General features: G+C 45.5%; 1 protein-coding gene across 1 annotated transcript in view; it reads right to left on the reverse strand.

Moving 5' to 3' along the window:
- tenm4 (teneurin transmembrane protein 4) overlaps positions 1–23,070 on the reverse strand; it is a 196,874-nt gene that overhangs the window by 108,868 nt on the left and 64,936 nt on the right. The window contains exons 4-7 of the mRNA XM_056283755.1: positions 20,451–20,700; positions 18,201–18,299; positions 14,066–14,301; positions 6,847–7,011 (exon numbers count right to left, since the gene is read on the reverse strand). Of these exons, the coding sequence (XP_056139730.1) occupies positions 6,847–7,011; positions 14,066–14,301; positions 18,201–18,299; positions 20,451–20,700 (750 nt within the window). The remainder of the gene's footprint in view (positions 1–6,846; positions 7,012–14,065; positions 14,302–18,200; positions 18,300–20,450; positions 20,701–23,070) is intronic.

The following is a 23,070-nucleotide window of genomic DNA, read 5'->3' on the forward strand; positions in this document are numbered from 1 at the left end:
AGGGTGCAATGCAGGCCGGGCGGCAGGTAAAGACCGTACGCGGAAGCATGGCAGGCTAAGCTAACTGCTAGCCCGCGGCCCTGCCCGAGAGGAAACACCGAGGCGGTCTGGCGGCGGCCCTGCTTAGCGTCGACTGTGCAGTGTTTTTGTCTGCGGCTGCGTTTGCGTCGTCGTGTGGAGTGCGGGGGAGGTGTGTCGAAGGTTTCTGGCTGGAGAGCTGGCGTTAGATCTGCTGGGGGAGCCTGGTCTGCTGTATCCGATGGGCCTGGGGACCACGGCCCTGCCTGGCGCTGCGCCCGAAGAGGGGAGACCGAGGGCTGTCTGACGCGACGCGCAAGCGGGGAAGGCTAAGCTAACTGCTAGCCCATGCAGACCGGCGGTTCCGACAGTCATCCTGGCTGGCGTTCGTTCTCTGGACGGTGGAGTTTTTGGACTGTGTTGCACTGGGTGGACTGTTGTTGACTATCTATCTATCTATCTATTTATTTATTTTACTTTGTTCGCTGTTTTTGTATTGTAACGTGCATGGATAAGTAGACACGTTGGTCCTTGACTAACGGGTCGGACTCTTTAGTTGACTGGTTAACGTTGTCGCTTGCGGAGTGGGAGATACGGGTTCGCGTCCCGGCTGTGGCGGTACCGGGGCTGCCCCCCTGAATTGGCTACAGTATGTTTTTGGTGGTGTTGTGTTGTGTTGCACTGCTGTGGGCTGGAGGAAATGGAATTTTGTTTCTTTTGTGTACGTAGTACATTAGATGAAATGACAAATAAATTGTTCCTGATTCCTGAGCTTGTTATAAAACATTAGAGAGCACAAAGGGATGTAATTTGGATTTGTGAATACCCACCGCCTAACCAGCAACTGACCTCACGTCACCGGGTTAAAGCAGTCTTATGAATTCAGCAGTACTATTAATTGAGCGGTATAATGATCTGCGGTCCGCTCCTGTAGATTCTAAAGATTTCGTCCTTCATTGAAAGTGTTGCCAAGGTTATTACTAGGTGGTTATTAGAAATGTATGAATAGAAAATCATGAGCAGCATTTGATGTAATGATCTTGCAAGACTTTCTACTCAGCTTTGTTATTAATTTTTTTGCAGCAAATAAAGATCACTTTTTGAACTAGAAGAGTGCACCCAGTAGAGTGCAGCTCCCCGCCAGGCCTATCGCCCCTTCTCCGGTACTCACACTGAGTTGGAACTCAACTGCGGTATAAAACAGGTTTTTCAAAGGTTTTGAATCATCACAACCACAAGAGGTCCTTGATCATACAGTCATAGCTGTGCACAGAAATTATTAGGCTGACAGGTCCAGTATTATGTGAAATTAGCAGCAGACACACACACACACGCGGACAGAAAAAAACTGCCATTATAATACTCTTGCACACACCCAAGTCAACTGAATGGGAAATATGGGGGGAAAGGTTTTTGATTTGCACTGCTCCAAGCTAAAAAAATCTACCTAATAAAAACGTTTTGCCTGTCAGTCTGTGGATGTGCAGCCTCCTAGGCAGACCCTTGCATGAATATGACCAAGTCTAATATGAACGTACACTTTCCAAAATGAAAAGGTTTGCTATGCGACAATTTTGGTCCCACCCTTACCCTGGGAAGATAACGACAGAGGTTATTATTTTTGGTTTATCCAATGTTCCTCCAGATTTCCAGTCCTGAGATCAGCAGTGAATGATTTGCAGACTTAACAAACATGATCAACTTCTCGTTTACTTTCAAGACCCATACCCGAATACATGTTTTGCCAATGTCGCTGTCCCGATCAGCCGTAGATTTGAGTTGCGCATGCGTACGGTTGACTCAGAGCGGGCAGCAACGGAAAGCAGCGTTGGTCGAGCGACCTATAGAGAGTGAATGAAGAGAGGGAGCGGCGATAGCGAGAACAAACGTTTTTCGAAGGTTTTTAATCTCCGTAACAACGAGAGGTTCTTCATAAGACAGTCATAACTGCGCACAACATTTTTAGGCTGATGAGTCCAGTCGTCTGCAAGGATAGCTGCGGACGTGGAAACACACACACACACACACATACATCCATTCATCATCTTAACCGCTTATCCTGCTTTCAGGGTCGCGGGGATGCTGGTGCCTATTCCAGCAGTCATTGGACGGCAGGCGGGGAGACACCCTGGACAGGTCGCCAGGCCATCACACACACACACACACACACACCTAGGGACAATTTAGTATGGTTGATTCACCTGACCTACATGTCTTTGGACTGTGGGAGGAAATTCAATTCAATTCAATTTTATTGTAATTAAAAACAATGTGCAGGCACGTGTTAAAAATGAAATGAGGGCTGTGGCTTCACCAAACAGTGCAAGACAGACACAGACAAACACGGCAAACACAGTATAAGATATACACACATGAAGATCAAAAGCTAAAAATAAGTTAAAAAGAGCTGGAGTACAAAATATGTAAAAACATATCTACAGACATTCAGTGGGTAGCCAGGTTCAGGTGGGCAACAGCTTGTGGAAAGAAGCTGTTTTTGAGCCTGGTAGTGCGGGCTCTGAGGCTCCTGTAGCGCCTCCCAGAGTGCAGGGGGGGGGGGGGAGCCTCCGGAGGAAACCCACGCAGACACGGGGGAGAACATGCAAACTCCACACAGAGGATGACCTGGGATGACCCACCAAGGTTGAACTACCCCGGGGCTCGAACCCAGGACTTTCTTGCTGTGAGGCTACCGCGCTAACCACTGCACCACCGTGCCGACACACACACACACACACACACACACACACACACACACACACACACACACACACACACACTCTCTCTCTCCCTATATATATATATATATATATATATATATATAGTAGTGAATTCCCCTCATCACATTTTCTTTTCATATATCTTATAAATCCATATAATTTTTGTTATCCTGGGGTTTTTTAAAAAAAAATTTTTTTAATTAACATGGTGATGCTGGTCGCAGGGCTTGGGTCCTGGGCTGTTCTGGTGGCGTCTGGAAATAGCTTGGCATCTTCCTCATCATATTCTTCATAAATTTTATAATTCCATTATAATTCTGTCATCCTCTTTCAATGTTGTATTGTGTATTGTATTGTGTATTGTGTAAACACAACATCCATTGCACGTTGTCCGTCTTGGGAGAGACAGCCCTCCTCTGTTGCTCTCCCTGAGGTTTCTTCCTATTTTTTCTCCCCGTTAAAGGTTTTATTTTACGGAGTTGTTCCTTATCTGATGTGAGGATCTAAGGGCAGGATGTTGTGTTGCTGTAAAGCCCACTGAGGCAAATTTGTAATTTGTGGTATTGGGCTATACAAATAAAACTGCCTTGCCTTGAATTCAGGGGGCCACCGGGAACCTCCGCAGCCGGGACGCGAACCCAGGTCTCCCGCACCATGGGCGACTACATTAACTAGTCGACTAAAGGGTCTGACCCGTTAGCCAAGGGCTAGCGAGTCTACACATACGTGGTTGTTACACTACCCCCTCTCCTTTGGGAAGTGTGACCCTGCGCTACAGCATACCAGCTCCCTCACGCCTCTGGGCGCATGCGCTTAAGATGGCCTAACGGTCTCACCATCCCACTTCTAATACAAATGTAGCGTATTCGGGGGGCAGCCGGGAACCGCCGCAGCCGGGACGTGAACCCGGGTCTCGTGGTGAGACCGTGAGGCCATTGGAAGCACGTGCGCCCAGAGGCATGAGGGAGCTAGTATGCTGAAGCATGGGAACGCGCTTCCCGAAGGAGTGGGGTAGTGTAACGACCATGGATGAATAGACTTGTTAGGCCTTGGCTAATGGGTCGGACCCTTTAGTCGACCAGTTAACGTAATCGCCCGTGGTGTGGGCGACCCGGGTTCGTGTCCCAGCTGCGGCCGTTCCCGGCTGCCCCCCGAATCCACTACATTGTTCTCAGAAGTAGGATGGTGAGACCATGAGGCCATCGGAAGTGCATGAGCCCAGAGGTGTGAGGGAGCCGCTATGCTGAAGCGTGGGGACGCGCTTCCCGAAGGGGGGGGGGGTAGTGTAACAACCACGGATAACTAGACTAGCTAGCCCTTGGCTAACAGGTCAGACCCTTTAGTTGACTGGTTAGTGCAGTCGCCCAGCGTTCGCATCCCTGCGGTGGTTCCCGGTTGCCCCCCAAATTCACTACAACATGTACACTAGGGCCGCAACAAACAATTATTTTCACAATTGATTAATCTTTTGATAATTTTTAGATTAATCATTCTGTTAAAATTTGCGGAGTCCAAATTGATGTCTTTAAGCGGTTAACAAACAGCACCCCCCTCCCCCCCAAAAAAACCACCTAAAGTATTCATTTCATAATGATATAAATCAAAAATCAGAGGAAGGCAAGCAAATCTTAGAATTTATACAGCCAAAAACCTTTACTTTATAACAGCTGTATTCAGACTTGGCCAACTCATGAGGACACATTGACGATCCACCCCTCCATCCATTATCCATTATCCAAACTCATCCTGCTCTCAGGGTCGCAGGCACATTGACAAATTTTTTTTTAAAAGAGCCACATTACAAAAATATGCCTCCTTGCCCAACCTTCATAGGGTCATAGGTTGCTGTTATCGGGAAATTGGATTATTAATGTTACTGCCTCAAACTGTGAATCATGCTTTTATGGAATGCACCAATTACCACACAGAGCGAGGCCTCGTGCAAGCAGAGCTGTCAGAAGGAGTTACAGATCGTTCTTTGAGATCGATACTCAGCATGGAACATTATGAAACAACAAGAACTGTTATCAATTTTCTCCATCGCACTGGACTCTACATAAGGATTTAGCTCATTCAATGGAGTTCTACAAATGACCTGTGGAAGGCAGCAGCACGCCTTTTGTGTGTCTAGTCTGCTGTAAATTCATCATCAGAAGAAGAATACTACCGCAGAGGGTTTGCTAACTGAACTCTCAGATCAATGACAAATCTTTTAAGGCTCGATCTTAGTACATTTTTTAAACAATGTAGAATTCGCCTCAATGTTGGTAATTAACCCAACAACATCACACACTTTTGAGTAACCCTGACATTGTGTAAAAAAATGGTAGCCTGTTCTACCTCCAGTTAGGCTCATGAGCGATGCTCTGTGAACATCATCGACGGCTTCTAACCACCGCCAATGGCTTCACACATTGGCACAAGCATATAAAGTGATCAAATTTAAGTGGTAAAGTCCAGGACCTGGTTCTCTGTTGTATATGCAAAACATTTTAAGTCGCCGGTAATGGCAGGTTCAAAAAGTAGGATATGTGAAGTATGGCGAAGAAACAGTATTATTTTCCCAAAATAAAAAAGAGCTAGGTATGAAATAGATTACAAATACCTTGAACTTAATTTCAATGCGGTAATTGTATGAATAGCTTTCCACTTCAGCATAATGGTATTGGAGAGATTTACAAACCAATCCGCACAACAGGTACTGGCATATCCACTGCCGAAAAATGTCCATATGCTCCATAATACACCTTACATTGGACTCAGCGGAAATACCAACATCTGCTTTCCCATGTAGATGGGCCAATTTCAGCAGTGATGTCTACTAAAGCAGACATCCTTACAACTGAACCCCCAGGATTTGGCGGCCGGCTCGGCGTTGGGTTACACGTGGCATGGCAGATGGCAGTCTCCTCAAAAGTCCATCAGTGGCAATAGGTTTTATCAGAGAAGACAGGACATGCTCTCATGCCTCCCAGATCTGGGCTTTACATAATGGTACAACACACACGCTCACGTTCCACATGTTGTGGTGTGTTTATTTATGCAGCACATTACTGGTGTCCTCATCAGCCCGTTTTAAATTAATCATAAGCCAAGGCCAGCAATAATGGGCTTCATGGTTAAATAAATGGCTATTACTAAGCAAACTAAACTACTTCATGTTTTGATGTAAATTTCCACGGCAAATATGAGATGAGACGAGACCGAGACAGAACTGCAGTTCACTTCGAAGTACTGCGCATATTTGAGTCACCTTTGTGAAACATCAGATTGCTCATCAGTGTTTCTGGTGACAGCACAGCAGAATGAGACTTATTTAGAGAGCTGTGGCTATTGATTTCCCTTCAACAACAGCCACCACGTAGGGTCTAAATTCAGTTGTTGTTAGCTAAACACACTTTCTGTCAACTGTCAAATTAAAAAGACAACTCTTAGATCCATCTATATGGTAATGCCCTGATCTTCCACATACTGTTATCTTTCGTGTGGAGAAAGAAAAAAAAATCACATGGTTACATCTGGGCTCATTTGCTCAAGAAGAGGAGAGCAAACTTTCTTAGGGTGGAACAGTCGGTACCGTGGGGTGAGCGCATGCTTTCTTCAGCTGCCAAGAAAAGGCAGCCCAGACTAGGAGATGAAAGGATCACATCCGTTATGAGGGGGACAAAGTGGCTAATCCCCCTCCAGCCCCTGGATACTCAGTCCCTAAAGCCGGTCCATTTTCTCCCTTCAGGAACAAATAACACTTTCCCCTCTTACAGCAACTTTCACTGGATTACAATGCAGATCTCCCCACATACCATGGAGACCAGACCACTGAGCACAATGTGAATCTGGATAGCGAAATAATAATGAACTTCCTTGAGCTCTGAAATGTCATTTCTAAACTTGAAGATTTGAAAAACTTTTTTCCCCCCTAATTTGTAATGTTTTTTCTTTTCTTTTTTTTCCGCTTTTGTGTGCCAAACAGAAGCAACGGCTGACTTATCGCCACATCGTTCAAATTGAAAGAAAACCCAGCAGCATTTGAGCATCTGTATTTTATATTTTGGAAAAAAAAAACGCAAAATCAAAATACTTAATAGGCGGCTTGTGACGTTTTACTTACTGCCATCTTTTCCTCTGCGGTCAGGTATCTCCAAGCCTGTGTTGCCCAATGGCGGCAAACTCATGTGTGTGGGAAAAGGCAGGCCACTGGCATTGTCTTCTGACAGCTGGTACATCTGTCTCTGCATGGGCTGCAGGTGCCAATTCAATCCAAAAAGGTGCATGGCTGAAACAGGACAAAAACATAAATCAGTCTCAAGATCTCTTCATGTCAAGATAAGTCACACAAGCACTTTGACTCAAATATTCACCATACAGCGTGGGGGAACACTATGGTACAGTGCTGTCTGAAAGTTTGACTTTTTTCTTATGTTGACAACTGGAAGATGGTAAAAAGAATTTAAGGGCGTCCGGGTGGCACAGCGGTCTATTCCATTGCCTACCAACACGGGGATCGCCGGTTTGAATCCCCGTGTTACCTCCGGCTTGGTCAGGCGTCCCTACAGACACAATTGACCGTGTCTGCGGGTGGGAAGCCGGATGTGGGTATGTGTCCTGGTTGCTGCAGTAGCGCCTCCTCTGGTCGGTCGGGGCACCTGCTTGGGGGGGGGGGACTGGGGGGAATAGCGCGATCCTCCCATGTGCTATGTCCCCCTGGTGAAACTCCTCACTGTCAGGTGAAATGAAGAGGCTGGCGACTCCACATGTATTGGAGGGGGCATGTGGTAGTCTGCAGCCCTCCCCAGATCGGCAGAGGGGGTGGAGCAGCGACCAGGACGGCTTGGAAGAGTGGGGTAATTGGCCAGATACAATTGGGGAGAAAAAGGGGGAGGGGGAATCCATTTTTTTTTAAACCACGTGTAATAGAACAGAGAGGTTTAATGGTTAATGGTCTCGTTGTTTTCTAAAGTGCTGAGCAAATCAAATCATTAGCTGAATGCGATCCTGACCCCATGGGACAACATCTGTCTCACCATACCGACACAGGCATGGGCTGTCCCCTCGAGCGAGACCGGTTTTTTTTCTCCTCCTCATTACCTTACTAATTGTAAGTCAAGCTGGGAAACACAAGGAAAGGACCTGGTCAGCAGGGAAATAACAGAGGTGGTTGAATGTGGAAAACCATGAAGAAAGCACACTAACATTGTACAAGGTTGACAAAGGAAGGTCCTTTGGAACAACAGCGGTGGAGGGCAGGACGGAGGGGGTGGGGCCGACCATGACAGATCACCAATAAGAGAATGGACAAGACGAGCTTAGCAAGGCAAAAGCAACCTTGCAAGTCAAAAGTCAGCAGAAAACGCCGAAGATGCAATACAGCTCTTTTTGTTGCAGGCTTGTTGGTCTCTTCCAAGCTCCTCAATTAAATAACCAAACAATTCTATAATAAAGTGTGAAATTACCAGTTAGTTTTAAAAAAACTGAAGCAGGGATTTAGATTTCCGCTACTTCTAGATGTGTTATTTTCTTAAAAAGGTCATTCCTTTCCTCCCCCTCTCTCAATAAGACCATAAACTAAATCAACTGACCAAAAAAATCCTTTCACCGCCCATTCTCTGACAAACCTGTGTTAGGATTAGAGGCAAAATTAATTTTCTGCTCCACTTATCACTAAAAAACAAAGAACATTTGTTTGTTGGTGCGGCTTATGAGCTAAGAATTCTATCATGACACAATCGTAATGAAACTAAAATTAAAAACAAAAAACAAAAACAGCCAAAAAAACAAAACAAAAAAAGAAAACAATGATTTCTCCTGATTTGAGGTTTGGTACGGGGGCTCTAAAACTCACTTCTTCCATCAGCAATGTACTAAAGCACTCCATTAACAAACATCGTCCCTTGACACATCTCCTCTACAAATACAGCTCTTAATATGAATCAAAAGACAAAATTAAGATCCTAAATTGCTTCACTGAGCCGCTCGCAACATCAATTCTTCCTGCCTCCAAAAATACACCGACAGTGATCCCTAGATAAGAGGTGACGGGAGCTTGCTCGGGCTCATCTATTAAATTCAAAGTGGCTGAAACCGTCGCATGAATCTGACAGGGTTCAGATCAAGCCAAGCAATGGTTTGTGACGAAGGGAATGAATGCATTGCCTCTCTCTCAGAGGAAAGTCCTCCATTAATTATGGACAAATAGCGAGCAACGCCCTAATGAGGTCCTCAGCTTCAGTCTCTTGAATAGCTGGCCCGTGATTATAAGACCTTTACAAATATTTGATCTACACATTGCGAAACATTTAAAATGTCCTTTCATGATGCCAACCCGATGAGTACAACCATATACAGTATACCAGCATTAGAGGATCAGATGAGTGCACAGCAGTATAGTTGCAAAAATAGATCAACTGCAATGAAAAACACCGTATTAGACAATTTAAATTCAAAACGAGAAAGTCGCCCATCTACACCCTGTCCTTTCTTTGGCTTTAGAATTAACTGCCAAAAGCGGACTCGACCAGTAAAGAGAGAGAGAGAGAGAGAGAGGGCAGGGTATCAGTTTGTCATTTCCTAGGTTCCATGATAGCCATTTCCTCTGATTTGTGGCCCTTCACTGACTGGAGAAACTGAGAGAGTGTCAGTGTGTGTTGCTGGCAGAACAATCGCATCAAAGCCACAAGGCAGAGTGTCATTCCAAGCGTCCAAGTAATCACTTCTCTGTGGACTCCATCCTTCATCCCAACCGTCCCCAAGGCTTCTGATGGAAAATGAGCAGCCCCCCATCCCCACCCACCAAAGATTTACACCAGCGCCTCCTTGGTATCTATGATATGCAGAGTGTTGGACCTGGGCCAGTGAAGAGCCTCCTGAAATTAGTTTTGCTAGCTTCCCAAACTTTGAGACGACAATGTGCTATACCACTGAGAAGGCAGCTTGAATTGGCTCAAAAAAAAAAAAGAAGATGTGTTGCCGGAGTGTAACAAGGTACTTCTAATGAGAGCACCGCTGACGTCGAAGAGCAGCGATGCCACCGACCTGTCAAGAGTACCGCACTTCGTAGCGCTGCCCTTTTTGTCCTGATCACATGTTGTGCCCTCCTTTCACTTATCTCTTGGCAGGAGCTTGGGTCATAATGTGCCAATTAGGGAACAGAAGTACTGCAGCAGAGGACTCCTTGGCCAGTCTGCGGAGTGCTGCAGCCATTGCTTTGGATGATCTGCCAGCCTTGCTGCGTCTCTATCCTGTGAACTCACTGAAGCACTTTCCAAGGAGTGAGCGTTTCAAGAAAAGCTAAAACGAATACAGCCCCCCCCTCACTGATTCAACCTTAAGAGAACAGCGAAATAACTACAGAAGAGGAGCCATCACGAAGCATTTTCCAAAAATTAGCAAGACTGAAATACAGTATGCATCGGTGTGAAAAATGTACCCTCAAGTCTTGTGTTAGTGAGCGGGCTGAGCACATTAGTAACCATATGGCTAATTAATCTTTTTTTTTAAGACACCCCAGTGAATAAGTGTGGAATGGGATGGAATCCAGTTGCTCATTTTTCACACAATTTCTTTTACGCCTCTCTTTAACTGTCATTCTCTGATGTAAAACACCTTTTCTTTTAAATCTAGCATCTCAACGACCTTTAATTTGTACGCTAATACAAATTCTGAGCAGTCAAAGCAAACAGCTTTTACTGCCAAACTGTCTCGCAAACTGTCTACCAGCACCGTGGCGCTTCTGCAAAAACAAAAAGCAGTCCAAAGAGCTATAAATTCATGATGCAAATCTGACAGGATATCCACTTCGGGATTTCAAAAGTACTTTAGACTTTCACTCGTACTGTGTCAGCTATAGAAATGAACATCATCTTTTGCGCTCCGTGATGTATATGTTTTGGGTGGCTGCATGATGCATCAAGCTGCATTTCTTTGCGTTCCCACAGTCAAGATAAGCTGATTTCTTCTTTTTTTTTCCCAGAGAGATAAAAGCAATGAGAAAGCACATTTTTGGTAAGCACACAGGTCAGTATATCAAGAGCGCTGAACCATTTTTCAATTGCTGAGCTACCTGTACAGCTCTGGATCGGTTCTCAAACAGCACAGCTTGATAATCAGTCACCGCACGCTGCAAAGAGGGATGCCTATATATAGGCCCTATCGTGCTATCAAGAAATACACCTTAAGAGCTGAAATAAATACATTTAACATATTTCAAATTTGGAATGACCCCAAAATTGACCCAAAATTTTGGCAGGAAAAAAAAAAAAAAAAAAACAGTGAATAAAGCAATGCAATTTTGATCTACTGAAAAAGCAGAGGTGAAATCTGTGTTGCCTTTTTTGGGCTAGATTTTCCTGCGGTGAAGCGCATTCTGAAGCCCAACCTCTTTGTCCTTGACTAGATACCCAGTGTGAACGAAAGTGAGCACAGGAGGATACTGATGACCTTAAAATGGCAAGCGTATAACAAATGTGCTAATGAGCAAGCAACCGCAGAGAAAATCGTGCCTTCCTAAACACCCCAACCTGTTTGCGCCTCAAAATGGGGAGATCTACAAAGCTGCACTGAATAAAACCACACACCCCGTCAAAACATCTGTCATGAGGTCTAATTGGGTTCATTAGATATCTCACCCAGAGTTTCCAATTACAGGCCTGAATAATTAATTGCACTTGAAATTAAATATATTTTCTCATCAGCATTTAATTAAACATGGCCATCACTCTTGATTGGATATTCAGATCTTAGGGTGAGGTTTGGACTCCAGGATGTTTACTTGTGGTGCACCGGGAGATGGTCTGATTTTTGTGGGGTGTAATTACATGCAGTGATTAAGTGCTATCAGCCTGATGGGGCCCTCTGGCTCTTGGCCAGGTCACAAACGGTAGTTGTGTATCTAGACTACATCTAAAGCCCAGCCACACCGTTGATGCCAAAACAAGACAAATCAGGTCTCACACCCGCCCACCCTAATCGATTTGAATTTTCTGTATTACTTCGTAGCATAAATCATTACCATCAGCGGCCAGCTGCTGGTTCTAATTTTATTCAAACCAGCACCATTCTGGATCTCAAATGAAACCATTTAAATGAAAAAGGAGGACGATCAGATTTTATTTCGTTTGGCCTTGGGGGGAAATAGAAATGATAGCTTTTGTGATCGTTACAAAATAATGCGTATTAATAACAAATGGCTTCAATGGCACATCCATTTATCTCAGTGAAGAAGACTATGCAAGAGGATCTGTCTGCTCTTTCATTGGCTTCATACAAATGAGGTGCAGTGTTCTCCCCATTCATTTGTTTGACAAACCCCTCTTTCTTTTTCCATGTGGGATTGAATTTAACACCGTAATCATTTATATGTTAAACAGGTATATGAAACCATATATTGCATGGTAAAATATAGGAAATTGAACTGTGTATCATCTGTTGCGTCAATGGACAAGGCTGCAGTCCCAATCCCTGGCATATCTTTTTAATAGTCCGCCTGCCCTTGTAAGTGGGTTGAACACAGTCAATTTTTAAATCCAGACACAAAATAAAGCTGCCTGACATTGCATTTCTAAGGTTCGCCCTTCTAGCCTATTCCCTAGTTTCTTTACAGGGGCGTTATGTCCCCAAGCCTGCACCTTGTATTTCTCTGAAAATGTCTGCCATTTCTCTGTCTTGCTCTGTCTGGCTCTTCGCTGTTCACCATGCCCACCATACCCTGGTGCTGTTTGCAGTGGCGGCTGGTGCTAGTTTTTTTTTTTTTTTGGGCGGGGGGCAATTTAGCTTGGCACAGCGCACCTGACAGCTGCTTTAATGTCCACACAGTCACAGAGTTATTGAGAAAGACAATGTAGCCTATATATTTTATCAGGGTTCGTAGACGGTGGAGGACTGACAGTCGAGACGAGGCGTGGTGGTGGGCGTGAACATGATTGACAAGCCATGAGAATTGTCCAATCACATTAGATCAAAAAACTTTAAAACAATACCAATTTGCTGCCAATACAAGTGGGAGTGTCTGGGGCGCACAGAATTGCGCCCCATGGAAAATCTGAAGAAACCAATTAGACAGCAGCCTCAAGTCACCTGGTCGCCAAAAGTTTGAGGGCTTACATAAGGTATGGTTTGGCCGGCGCCCCTCACCCAGGAAGTATATGTATTCAGACAGAAATCAACCAAATGCCATTTGGAACCAATATTTAATGGCTGCTGACAGGCGCTCACAGACTGAAACACACTTTTATTTCATAATTATTTGCATTCTACAACTAAATTATATTTAACATGTTTAAGTAGATGTTCATCTCTTGATATTTGAAGGGGGCGGCGCCCCAGCGCCCTGTACTGGCCAGCCGCGACTGGCTGTTTGTCACTTCCTAATTAACGACTCTGCACCTCTTTTGGCCAATTCCACTGCACAAACTCTGTCCCTCAACTGCACTTCTGCCTAACTGGACTGGACAAAGATCTTCCCCCTGTTCAAAACTACAATGTTGCTGAGCTGCCTTCAAACCACCACTGCTGTCAGGTGAGTCAACATTTACCCGGACTCGTGCTTCCACTGAGTCCTCCTCTTATCCCACAGTTGTTTCTCATTTCTCTCCACTTTCACTGCATATCTTGCATATTGCAGCCTCTGCCCTGTCAGATGTTTTGTGTCTCTTTGTCATGCTGATTCACTTTACCTGGCAGTAGGACCCAGTTTGCTTTTGTCATTTTGTTCAATATAAAGCAATTTTTGACAACTATTTGTGAAATGCTGCATCAACTCGACACCTATATAAATAATTCATACACATCAATGAGTGTATTATATAATTCCTATAGGAGCTGACATAGGTCTGAAAAAGCACAACTTATCCAACAACATAACTCTACTGTCATATCTAATAGAAAATGACCAGCTGGGACCTTACATTAAGATTCAGCCGTAAGGTAGTGCTGGGGGAATTGATTTAAAAAAGATGTCCTGATGAAGTTTCTAAATATGCAGTATCCTCATGTGTACTGGCTGCTGTGTTCCATCTCTTTTCATTCTTTTCCTGTCTGCCCTAGCATGAAGCCGGAAACCATCTTGCCCGTCTCTGCAGACTCAGTCAACCCAGTCTGCGAATGATAATGTTATTTCTGATGAGGCATATGGGCGGGGAGTCAATCTTCAAGTCCCTGTATAACCGTATGAATACATGGCACAAAGTGCAGATCCACACCATTAAAATAGATTATATTTGAAACACAATGGAGCATGAACTTCCCTCTATGTGTGCCATAAAGGGGTGGAGGGGTTGGGGGTGGTTAGATAGAGGTGTCCTCCCCGGTGTGTGAGGCTATCAGAGGTGACTCACCAATGAAGTAGGCCAACAGGAACACCAGTGTTACTGAGATGAGGATGGCACTGAGAGCAGCACATTTCCAGTTGCAGTGCTTATAGGGTTTCTTCAGGCTGAAGGCAGGTCGGGAGAAGGTGTTACGTGGCAGAGGTCGCGGCGGAGGTGAGTAGACCGTGCTGGAGGTCAAAGGATATCCTGGTGACGTTGTGCAATACATGGGCGATGTTCCACCTGGCTTGAAGAGAAAATGCCTGGAAAGGAAAAATTCTGTACGTAAAAAAGACTTCACTGAAAAACACTTTTGTTCCCTAATAATGTCTATCAAGCCATATGCTGTATTACTGTGACTTGAACAGCAGTCCAGACTACCTGGCAAGTTAGTCTGTCTCAGTATGTATGTATGTTCACTGCTGCTACTATATGTCTTGATGCATGCTCAATAATCCAGGTAAGAAAATCAAAGAAGGCGGAAGCAGTTCACCTGGATACAACGTTTCTTGACAGATACATTTCATCAGTCATCTAACTGACCTCTTCAGTCTAAACTGACTGCAGGTATCCCCACCCTTATAAACAACACAGTTGCATAACGACTAAAACCAAAGACCAGTTTCATATACAAATATGGGTGTGACCATTAACTACCTAAGGCCTAAAGGCCCAGTCACACCAAACCGACTAGCAGCGACAAAGGCCAACTGTCGCATCGCCTCACGTTGCCTGCCGTCTGGGCCAAAAAGTAGCGCTCGAACACACCGCAAAGACTACAGCCGATTGCCAACTAGCATGTATGTTCTGTACTGATTCTCTAAGCTGAACAGCCAATCAGAGTGATCTCTTCCCCCTGACGGGCTCCGCCGATTCAACATGCTGAATCGGCCGAAAAGCTGCCGACAGGGGTCCGACCAGTGCCGACGGTGCGGGACACACTGTAAAAACTAGGGTCACAGACGCTCACGGACGGCCCGACGGCTGATCATTGGCCTGGCATGTAAGGGCCCTTAGAGTACATCTGTCGCCATCTTACAATGCTGTGATTGCAAACATTCCCAAAGCCTCTATGAATAGCACACATGGCCATTGTAACTGTAGTTAATGGTCACACCCATATTTGCATATGAAACTGGTCGTTATGCTACTGTATTGTTTATAAGGGGCGGGATACCTGCAGTCAGTTTAGACTGAAGATGTCACTTAGATGAGTGATGAAACATAGTATCTGTCAATAAACATTGTATCCAGATGAACTGACCAACCTTTTTGATGCTGTTACCATAGTCTTGTATCCAGTAATGAGTGTACCACACAGCAGTACCAGGGAAGGGCTTTGTCCCATTATGTTGGTAAATCGGTATCCAATTGAATTTACAGGACTAGTGACCACAGCAGACCCTTGTTAATTTATGCCACCGGTAATTCACAACTGAGCAGTAATTCAATGTAATGTAATTCACTTTAAATTCACTATGTGTCACATCTTTCCAGTGTACATACAGTGTGTGCATGTGTACGTGCTTGTACATTATCCATGTTTTTCGAGGGCAAATAACCCCACTGAATACTATGGCACAGCTAAATTTACTCTTGAAGAGTAAGTGTTGAGCTGCGTGCCCAACTGACTTATGATCAGCCTACCCGAGTCAGCCGCACTGTTGTCACGGCTCTTTTAGCTGACATTCTTACAGGGAGCTCTGCAGCGACAGTGATGTGAATGTGACGGGGTGTCACTTGTTTTCTTTTTTTTTTTTTTAGATTTTCCCCTCAATTGTATCCGGCCAATTACCCCACTCTTCCCAGCCATCCTGGCTGCTGCTCCACCCCCTCTGCCGATCTGGGGAAGGCTGCAGACTACCACATGCTTCCTCTGATACATGTGGAGTCGCCAGCCGCTTCTTTTCACCTGACAGTGAGGAGTTTCGCCAGGGGGGACGTGGTGCGTGGGAGGATCACACTATTCTCCCCAGTTCCCCCTCCCAAGCGCCCCGACCGACCAGAGGAGGCGCTAGTGCAGCGACCAGGACACATACCCCCATCTGTCTTCCCACCCACAGACACGGCCAACTGTGTCTGTAAGGACACCCGACCAAGCCGGAGGTAACACGGGGATTCGAACATGTGATCCCCGTGTTGGTAGGCAATGGAACAGACTGCCACGCTACCCGGACACCCCCGGTGTGCCACATTTTAATGTATGTTGATAGAAAGTCAATGAAAGCTTTTATTAATACAAGGGGAAAAATCGGGGGAAACTTGTCTGACAATGTTGTCGCTAAAGAAAAGAACATGCCCACCTACTGGATGAAATGGCCACATTTAACAAAATGAGTACAACAAAATGAATAAGCTTACATGCACACTACTAATCTGATCATAAACTGATAAAGTCAATCAAACTTTAGATCAGATTTTATCTGATTAGTGTTATCGGAGGACGATAAAAACCAAGCTAAGCACACACAGTCATGGCGCTCAGACCTTCCCCTGAATTTATCGACACGTGCGAACGGCGCCGTCAGCTTATAATCAGCTTTTTGAAGCGGTGCATGCAAAAAGGAGACCAGACGGGATGTTGTTTGAATTATAGGAGATTTAAAATATTAAACCACTATTGACCAGTTAGGTCTGTGTGCCGCTGCAGACTGAGCAACAATAATGACATAATGAAGTGAATTACGTTCAACATATCCTTTTGGCGATGTCAACAATTTGTATAAAAACAAATGGACAACTGAATTTTCATATTGAATCCCAAATGAAGAATGGAGACGACATGACTGGAGGGAGGTGGGGACTTAAGACCACTGAGGCAAATTTGTAATTTGTGATATTTGGCTGTACAAATATGACTGACTTGATTTGACTTGACTTAAGCTAAGATGACGGTTATCATAATCAGATCATGAGCCACAAGCTTGAAAATATGTTAGGCAATTTGGCAAGACTGTACCCACCACAATGTTTTATAAAAAAAAAGGAAAATAAAAATAAAGTCTAATGGCAACTTAGAAATCCTGTCTTTCCATTTGTTTTCCATCTTTTGTTGTGATGAAAGTTGATTAAGTCCTTCACGTGTTTACTGTTTGGACTGCAGTCGCTAACATGGAATATGGAGGACGCAACTGATCACAATGCTGACGCTCAGTTTGCAGTGGTTTACAGTGTGCCGGTCCATACAGCGAACATATCAAGCCCACAATTAACTGTCAGACAGAATTTTTTTTTTTTGCCCCTTTTTCTCCCCAATTGTATCTGGCCAACTACCGCACTCTTCTGAGCCGTCCCAGTCGCTGCTCCACCCACTCTGCCGATCCGGGGAGGGCTGCAGACTACCACATGCCTCCTCCGATACATGTGGAGTCGCCAGCTGCTGCTTTTCACCTGACAGTGAGGAGTTTCACCAGGGGGACGTAGCGTGTGGGAGGATCACGCTATTCCCCCCCAGTTCCCTCTCCCCCCCCTGAACAGGCGCCGCGACCGACCAGTGGAGGCACTAGTGCAGCGACCAGGACACGTACCCACATCCGGCTTCTGACACGGCCAGTTGTGTCTGTAAGGGGTCGCCCGACCAAGCCGGAGGTAACACGGGGATTTGAACCGGGGATCCCCGCGTTGGTAGACAACGGAATAGACCGCCACGCTACCCGGACGCCCCTGTCAGACAGAATTTAAAGTAAGAACACTCAGGTTATGGTGTTTTGCATTAAGGCGGGTAAATAAATAAATAAATAAATAACAGGTGGAGAAAATGATCAGACATTGTTGCTTGAGGACGATCACCTCCATGATCTGGTTGAGAAGACAGTCAGAGCCAACGCACTATAGAGTGTTTATTAAAAGAATCAATACATACCCGTGTTTTAGAGAAATTGGAATTTTCCAAACCGTGAAAATCCCTCAATAAAAATATCGCCCTTAGATGATTAGCCCCCGTGTAACTGGGTTATTAGTTTCCATGTAAACACACTCTATATGAACTGTCAGTTGTGTTAAACAACGCGGGTACAGATGTGGAGCACAGTAGGGTCTTTGATTGACAGCATCTCTGAACAGCGGACGTTGGGGGGGGGGGGGCAGGGCAGACATCAGCATGTTTTCATGGCAAAGCAGAATCTAACAGTAGTGTGAGCCAGATGACAAACATGACACATACCCGTCTTTGCATGCGGCATCGCGGCGTGCTGATGCCAGAATGTCCATCTCAATGAGGTTGTCCTGTAAAGGCTCTAGGAATGTCTGCTTTGCTATGTTTCTACACACAGATGGAAAGATGGATATGAAGCTGGTGTGAGACATGCGTGCAGAGAAACACAATGGGCAACACAGCATGTGATCGCCGGGCGACATTTATCAACAACTGACAAACGGCGTTTAGGAAGGACAGCACAGGACAAAGAAATCAAAGCCCTTATGGAACTAAATCTACAATGGCGTGAGACAAATAAACATCTATCTCTCTTGCATCTCGCTTGCATCCTGCCCCCCCACCACCACCCCCACCCCCACCCCAGAGCCCCTGAGGGCAGCGGCATACCTTGTATTGTACGAGCCCTGCCCTTCTCTGCAAGCGTCTTGCTCTTCTCTGATAAACATTAGAGTATTCTGGCTCCTTTAAGGTTGTGATTGGGAGAAAACAATGCATCACTCAGGGGTTTTAACAGTTACTATAGACAAATGCAATAAGACCAGCACTTATCTAGAAGCTCTTTATTGCCATTTCTTGCCTTTTGACATTTTTCTAATGTAAAAAAAAACCCCTGCCATTTCTTTATTCCAAAGTTTTGTAAAAACAAACAACACATTTGCAGTTTTCTTGCCCCCCCAAGCCCCAAGGCCCAAGAGAGCTTTGTTCCATAAGAGAGGACTGTGACAATGCAATGGCGAAATGAACAGTCCACATGCAGCGGGCAGGCTGAACATGCTCAACGGAACAAGAGAAAAGCCTCGTTTTTGGGTCCCTGCACCTTCAAGTCTGCAGCAAAACCTGTTTGTCTTACAAGCCTGTGCTCGGGAAGGGAAGTAGACAACTTTTAATGAAGAGAGAGAGGCGCCTGGCAGAAGCTCTGAAGAAAGTGCCTAAGCTCGGGAGAGAAAACCCGACTTCTGGCGACTCTCCAGCAGAAGGCCAGGATAAACCCTACCAACGCTCAATTTATAAGAGCCCATTCCGCTCCCTGAAGGTGAGGGGAGTGGGCCATTATAACGCTATTAACTAAGTAAAAATGACAGGCAATGATTCAGGACCCTTGTGGATCTCACTAATGGTTTTAATTTTATCAGTGGAATTCTAATAATTTATCTTTCTTTTTTTTCTGGCAGTAGGTGATATACTGATTGTATGCGGTTGTATCAGGGCTCCTGCCTGTTGCAATCCACTCTCCTTGCCATCTGTTTTTTCCTGCTCTACTGGGAATACCTGTGCGGGATTAACTCCGGGACTGTACAACGTTTAATCATTCATTATGCTTCTAACTGTTCTTTACCCGCCGAAATTAGTGCTCATTTTCCTGTTGACTGAACCGTCTCAAAAAAAAATACCAGAGGAACAGACAACAATTCTGTTCACAACGGGTTGTTTGGCCACGCAAGAAGAAGAAGAAAAAAAATGGCTACTTTACTATCAACAGTCGAGTTGGTAGCAATTTATTTTAATTGGCAGTGTGATTTGAATTGTAATTGACGTATTTTGAATATATGCCAAGCACATCCAAAAATATAAAAATATCTTCCTAGCTGTATGATTTCCATCCAAGCGAAAGCTGTGATTTTTATACGATCGCATAGTAAATGGGCCTTTTTTTGGGTGGACCTTCTCCTACTGCTGCGTAAGTACTGTAATCATTTGAGGGCTTGAGGTGACACTGGCCTGACATTTTTTGATTTCACAGTATCTTGCATGATGAGCAGCCGAAGAAATACTAACAGACATCCTCACAGATAGGAAAACACTTGACAGATCTACTTCACATAAGGGCCTCCTATCGAGGATCGGGCTGGAGGACTGACTCCTGATTGATGTGAAATAAATAAAACTCGAGGCTGAAGTGGAGGTGCCATGTGGCCCGCTCACAGGGGCCTGCATGTAATTTCATGCTATTTCACATCCAACATAATTACAATTATACTGCCTGTGAAATTCAATAGTCTTCCCACTACCGGGATTGCTAACCTTGGGCACAGCACTTTTCTCTTGTTTCCCAGAAAATCATGTTCATCGTAAATGTAGGCCTCTGCCCCTTAGCAGGATGTTCCCCATTTCATAGCTATGTCCCTCGTTTGCGCTGTGGCAATCTAACATGGAGCAGACAGCACGGAAAGCTGCGTTCAATGGCGCCAGCTCAAGCTCAGTCCAGTAGATGCCAAAAATCATCACACATCATCAAGGAGGCAAGCTGTGCCGTACCTGGTTTCCAGGGGTATGTTGCTGTTGAGGAGCCAGTTGTCCTGCGCACTGCCAGAGTCCTGGCCACTGGCAGGACCCTCCGGAGGAACCGAGCTGTCCGTGGGTGCGGGGCTCGGGTTGCTGCGGGGTGTGTAGTTGACCCTGTTCAGGGAGTTAATGGAGGCCGCGTGGTGCTGGTGATTGGGCGAGTGCGAATGGGAGAGCTGCAGGGGAGGGGTCCTCAGCCGAGAGTGGTTTTGAAATGCGCCGTCTGAAAGAATAAAGAGTGGAAACACTTTAAAGGAAATCAAGAAAACTTTTTAGGAGTTAGTCAATTCACTTAATGGGTCCGGAGATGCTTCTGAATCCTGTGGGGAGGAAAAAAAAAGAAAAAGGTAAAAGGTTCCTTTGGAAACGCCATCAAAGACACTCACATTCATTACCTTTATTCGATAAAGTTTTTGGCTCTGAGCGGTCACCCACTCCTAAAGTCTGGTGAATAGGTGTGTGTGTGTGTGTGTGGGGGGGGGGGAGCATATGAACTGTCAGGTACTGACAAACCCACTACCTCCCTCATCGTCTATTCGATCTCCTCCACTGCATCATTATCCCAATGGATAGATGATTAGCCATTGCTTAACAAGTGTCAATGCAAGCATATAATGTAACCTTATTTTGGGGGGGGGGGGGGGGTGAGAGATTTGTGACCCTTTTTCTTCCCAATTTTACTTGGCCAATTACCCCACTCTTCCAAGCCGTCCCAGTCGCTGCTCCATCCCCTCTGCTGATCCGGGGAGGGCTGCAGACTACCACATGCCTCCTCCAATACATGTGGAGTCGCCAGCCGCTTCTTTTCACCTGCCAGTGAGGAGTTTCGCCAGGGGGACGTAGCGCGTGGGAGGATCACGCTAACCCCCCCCAGTTCCCCCTCCCCCCCTGAACAGGTGCCCTGGCAGACCAAAGGAGGCGCTAGTGCAGCGACCAGGACACATACCCACATCCGGCTTCCCACCCACAGACATGGCCAATTGTGTCTGTAGGGATGCCCGACCAAGCCGGATTCGAACCGGCGATCCCCGTGTTGGTAGGCAACGGAATAGACCGCTGCACTACCCAGACAGACGTACACTATTTTAAATTAAATCTTCATCCTCCCTTCTCATCGCTTTTCCCAACTGGTCTCTTCCAGAGTTTGCGCTCTGCCTCCCACAGAGACCTATGACAAAGTCTGCTCACACCAGCCTGTTCGTCTTTTCTTTTTTTTTTACTCTGATTTTTTTCCAACGCCTACTTATCCAGTAAAGGTTGACTGAGCACGTATATTCTCTTACCAGTGCTTTCAATTCCTGGGAGCTGTCCAGTACAACAACAAGTAATACTACTACTACTACTACTACGACGAGCACTGCAAACGCGTCAGTGAGAAATGCCGCTGGAGAAGCTCAGCAGCATTTCTCGGGGAAGGTCTCAAAGTTTAGGATATCAAATCCAAGGTGATCAGGGATAAGACCCTGCATCCCACTGATCACAAGCGGTAGGGGCCAAAAAGCAATTCAATATATATTCTACCTTTTTTTCTACAGAGGAAATTCGACTGTCCAGCAGCAGTAGGCCTCTTTTCTAGGTGCTGGGCAACATTTAATGTCAATATCGCGATATGAGACTACTTATGGTCTGGGATTCTGGTGATCGTAATATCGTGATATGAGACTACATATGGTCTGGGATTCTGGTGATCGTAATATCGTGATATGAGACTACATATGGTCTGGGATTCTGGTGATCGTAATATCGTGATATGACACTACATATCGTCTGGGATTCTGGTGATCGTAATATCGTGATATGAGACTACATATGGTCTGGGATTCTTGTGATCGTAATATCGTGATATGACACTACATATGGTCTGGGATTCTGGTGATCGTAATATCGGGATATGAACCCAGCCACTGAGGATGCACAAGCCAGTGCATCCTTAGTGCCGGTCCCAAGCCCGGACAAATGGGGAGGGTTGCGTCAGGAAGGGCATCTGGCATAAAATCTTTGCCAAATCAAATATGCGGATCATAAATAAGACTTACATACCGGATCGGTCGAGGCCCGGGTTACCAACGACCGCCACCGGTACTGTTAACCAGCAGGGTGTCGGTGGAAACTATGCTACTGTTGGGCGAAGGAGAAGGAGAGGGGGAAAGCATGTCCAGAGGCAGCTAGAGAGGAGGAAGGGTAGACATGTGGAGGTGAGAGTTGGAACTTTGAATGTTGGCACTATGACTGGTAAAGGGAGAGAGCTGGCTGACATGATGGAAAGAAGAAAGGTAGGCATACTGTGTGTGCAAGAGACCAGGTGGAAGGGGAGTAAGGCCAGGAGTATCGGAGGTGGGTTCAAACTCTTTTACCATGGTGTGAATGGGAGGAGAAATGGGGTAGGGGTAATTCTGAAGGAAGAGTATGTCAAGAGCGTGCTGGAAGTGAAGAGAGTGTCAGACAGAGTGATGAGTATGAAGCTGGAAATTAAAGGTTTATTGCTGAATGTTATCAGCGCATATGCCCCGCAAGTTGGGTGTGAGATGGATGAAAAAGAAGAATTCTGGAGTGAGTTGGATGACATGGTGGAGAGGGTACCCAAGGAGGAGAG

This window comes from Lampris incognitus, chromosome 7 (assembly GCF_029633865.1).
Source record: "Lampris incognitus isolate fLamInc1 chromosome 7, fLamInc1.hap2, whole genome shotgun sequence".
NCBI classification, from domain to species: Eukaryota; Metazoa; Chordata; class Actinopteri; order Lampriformes; family Lampridae; genus Lampris; species Lampris incognitus.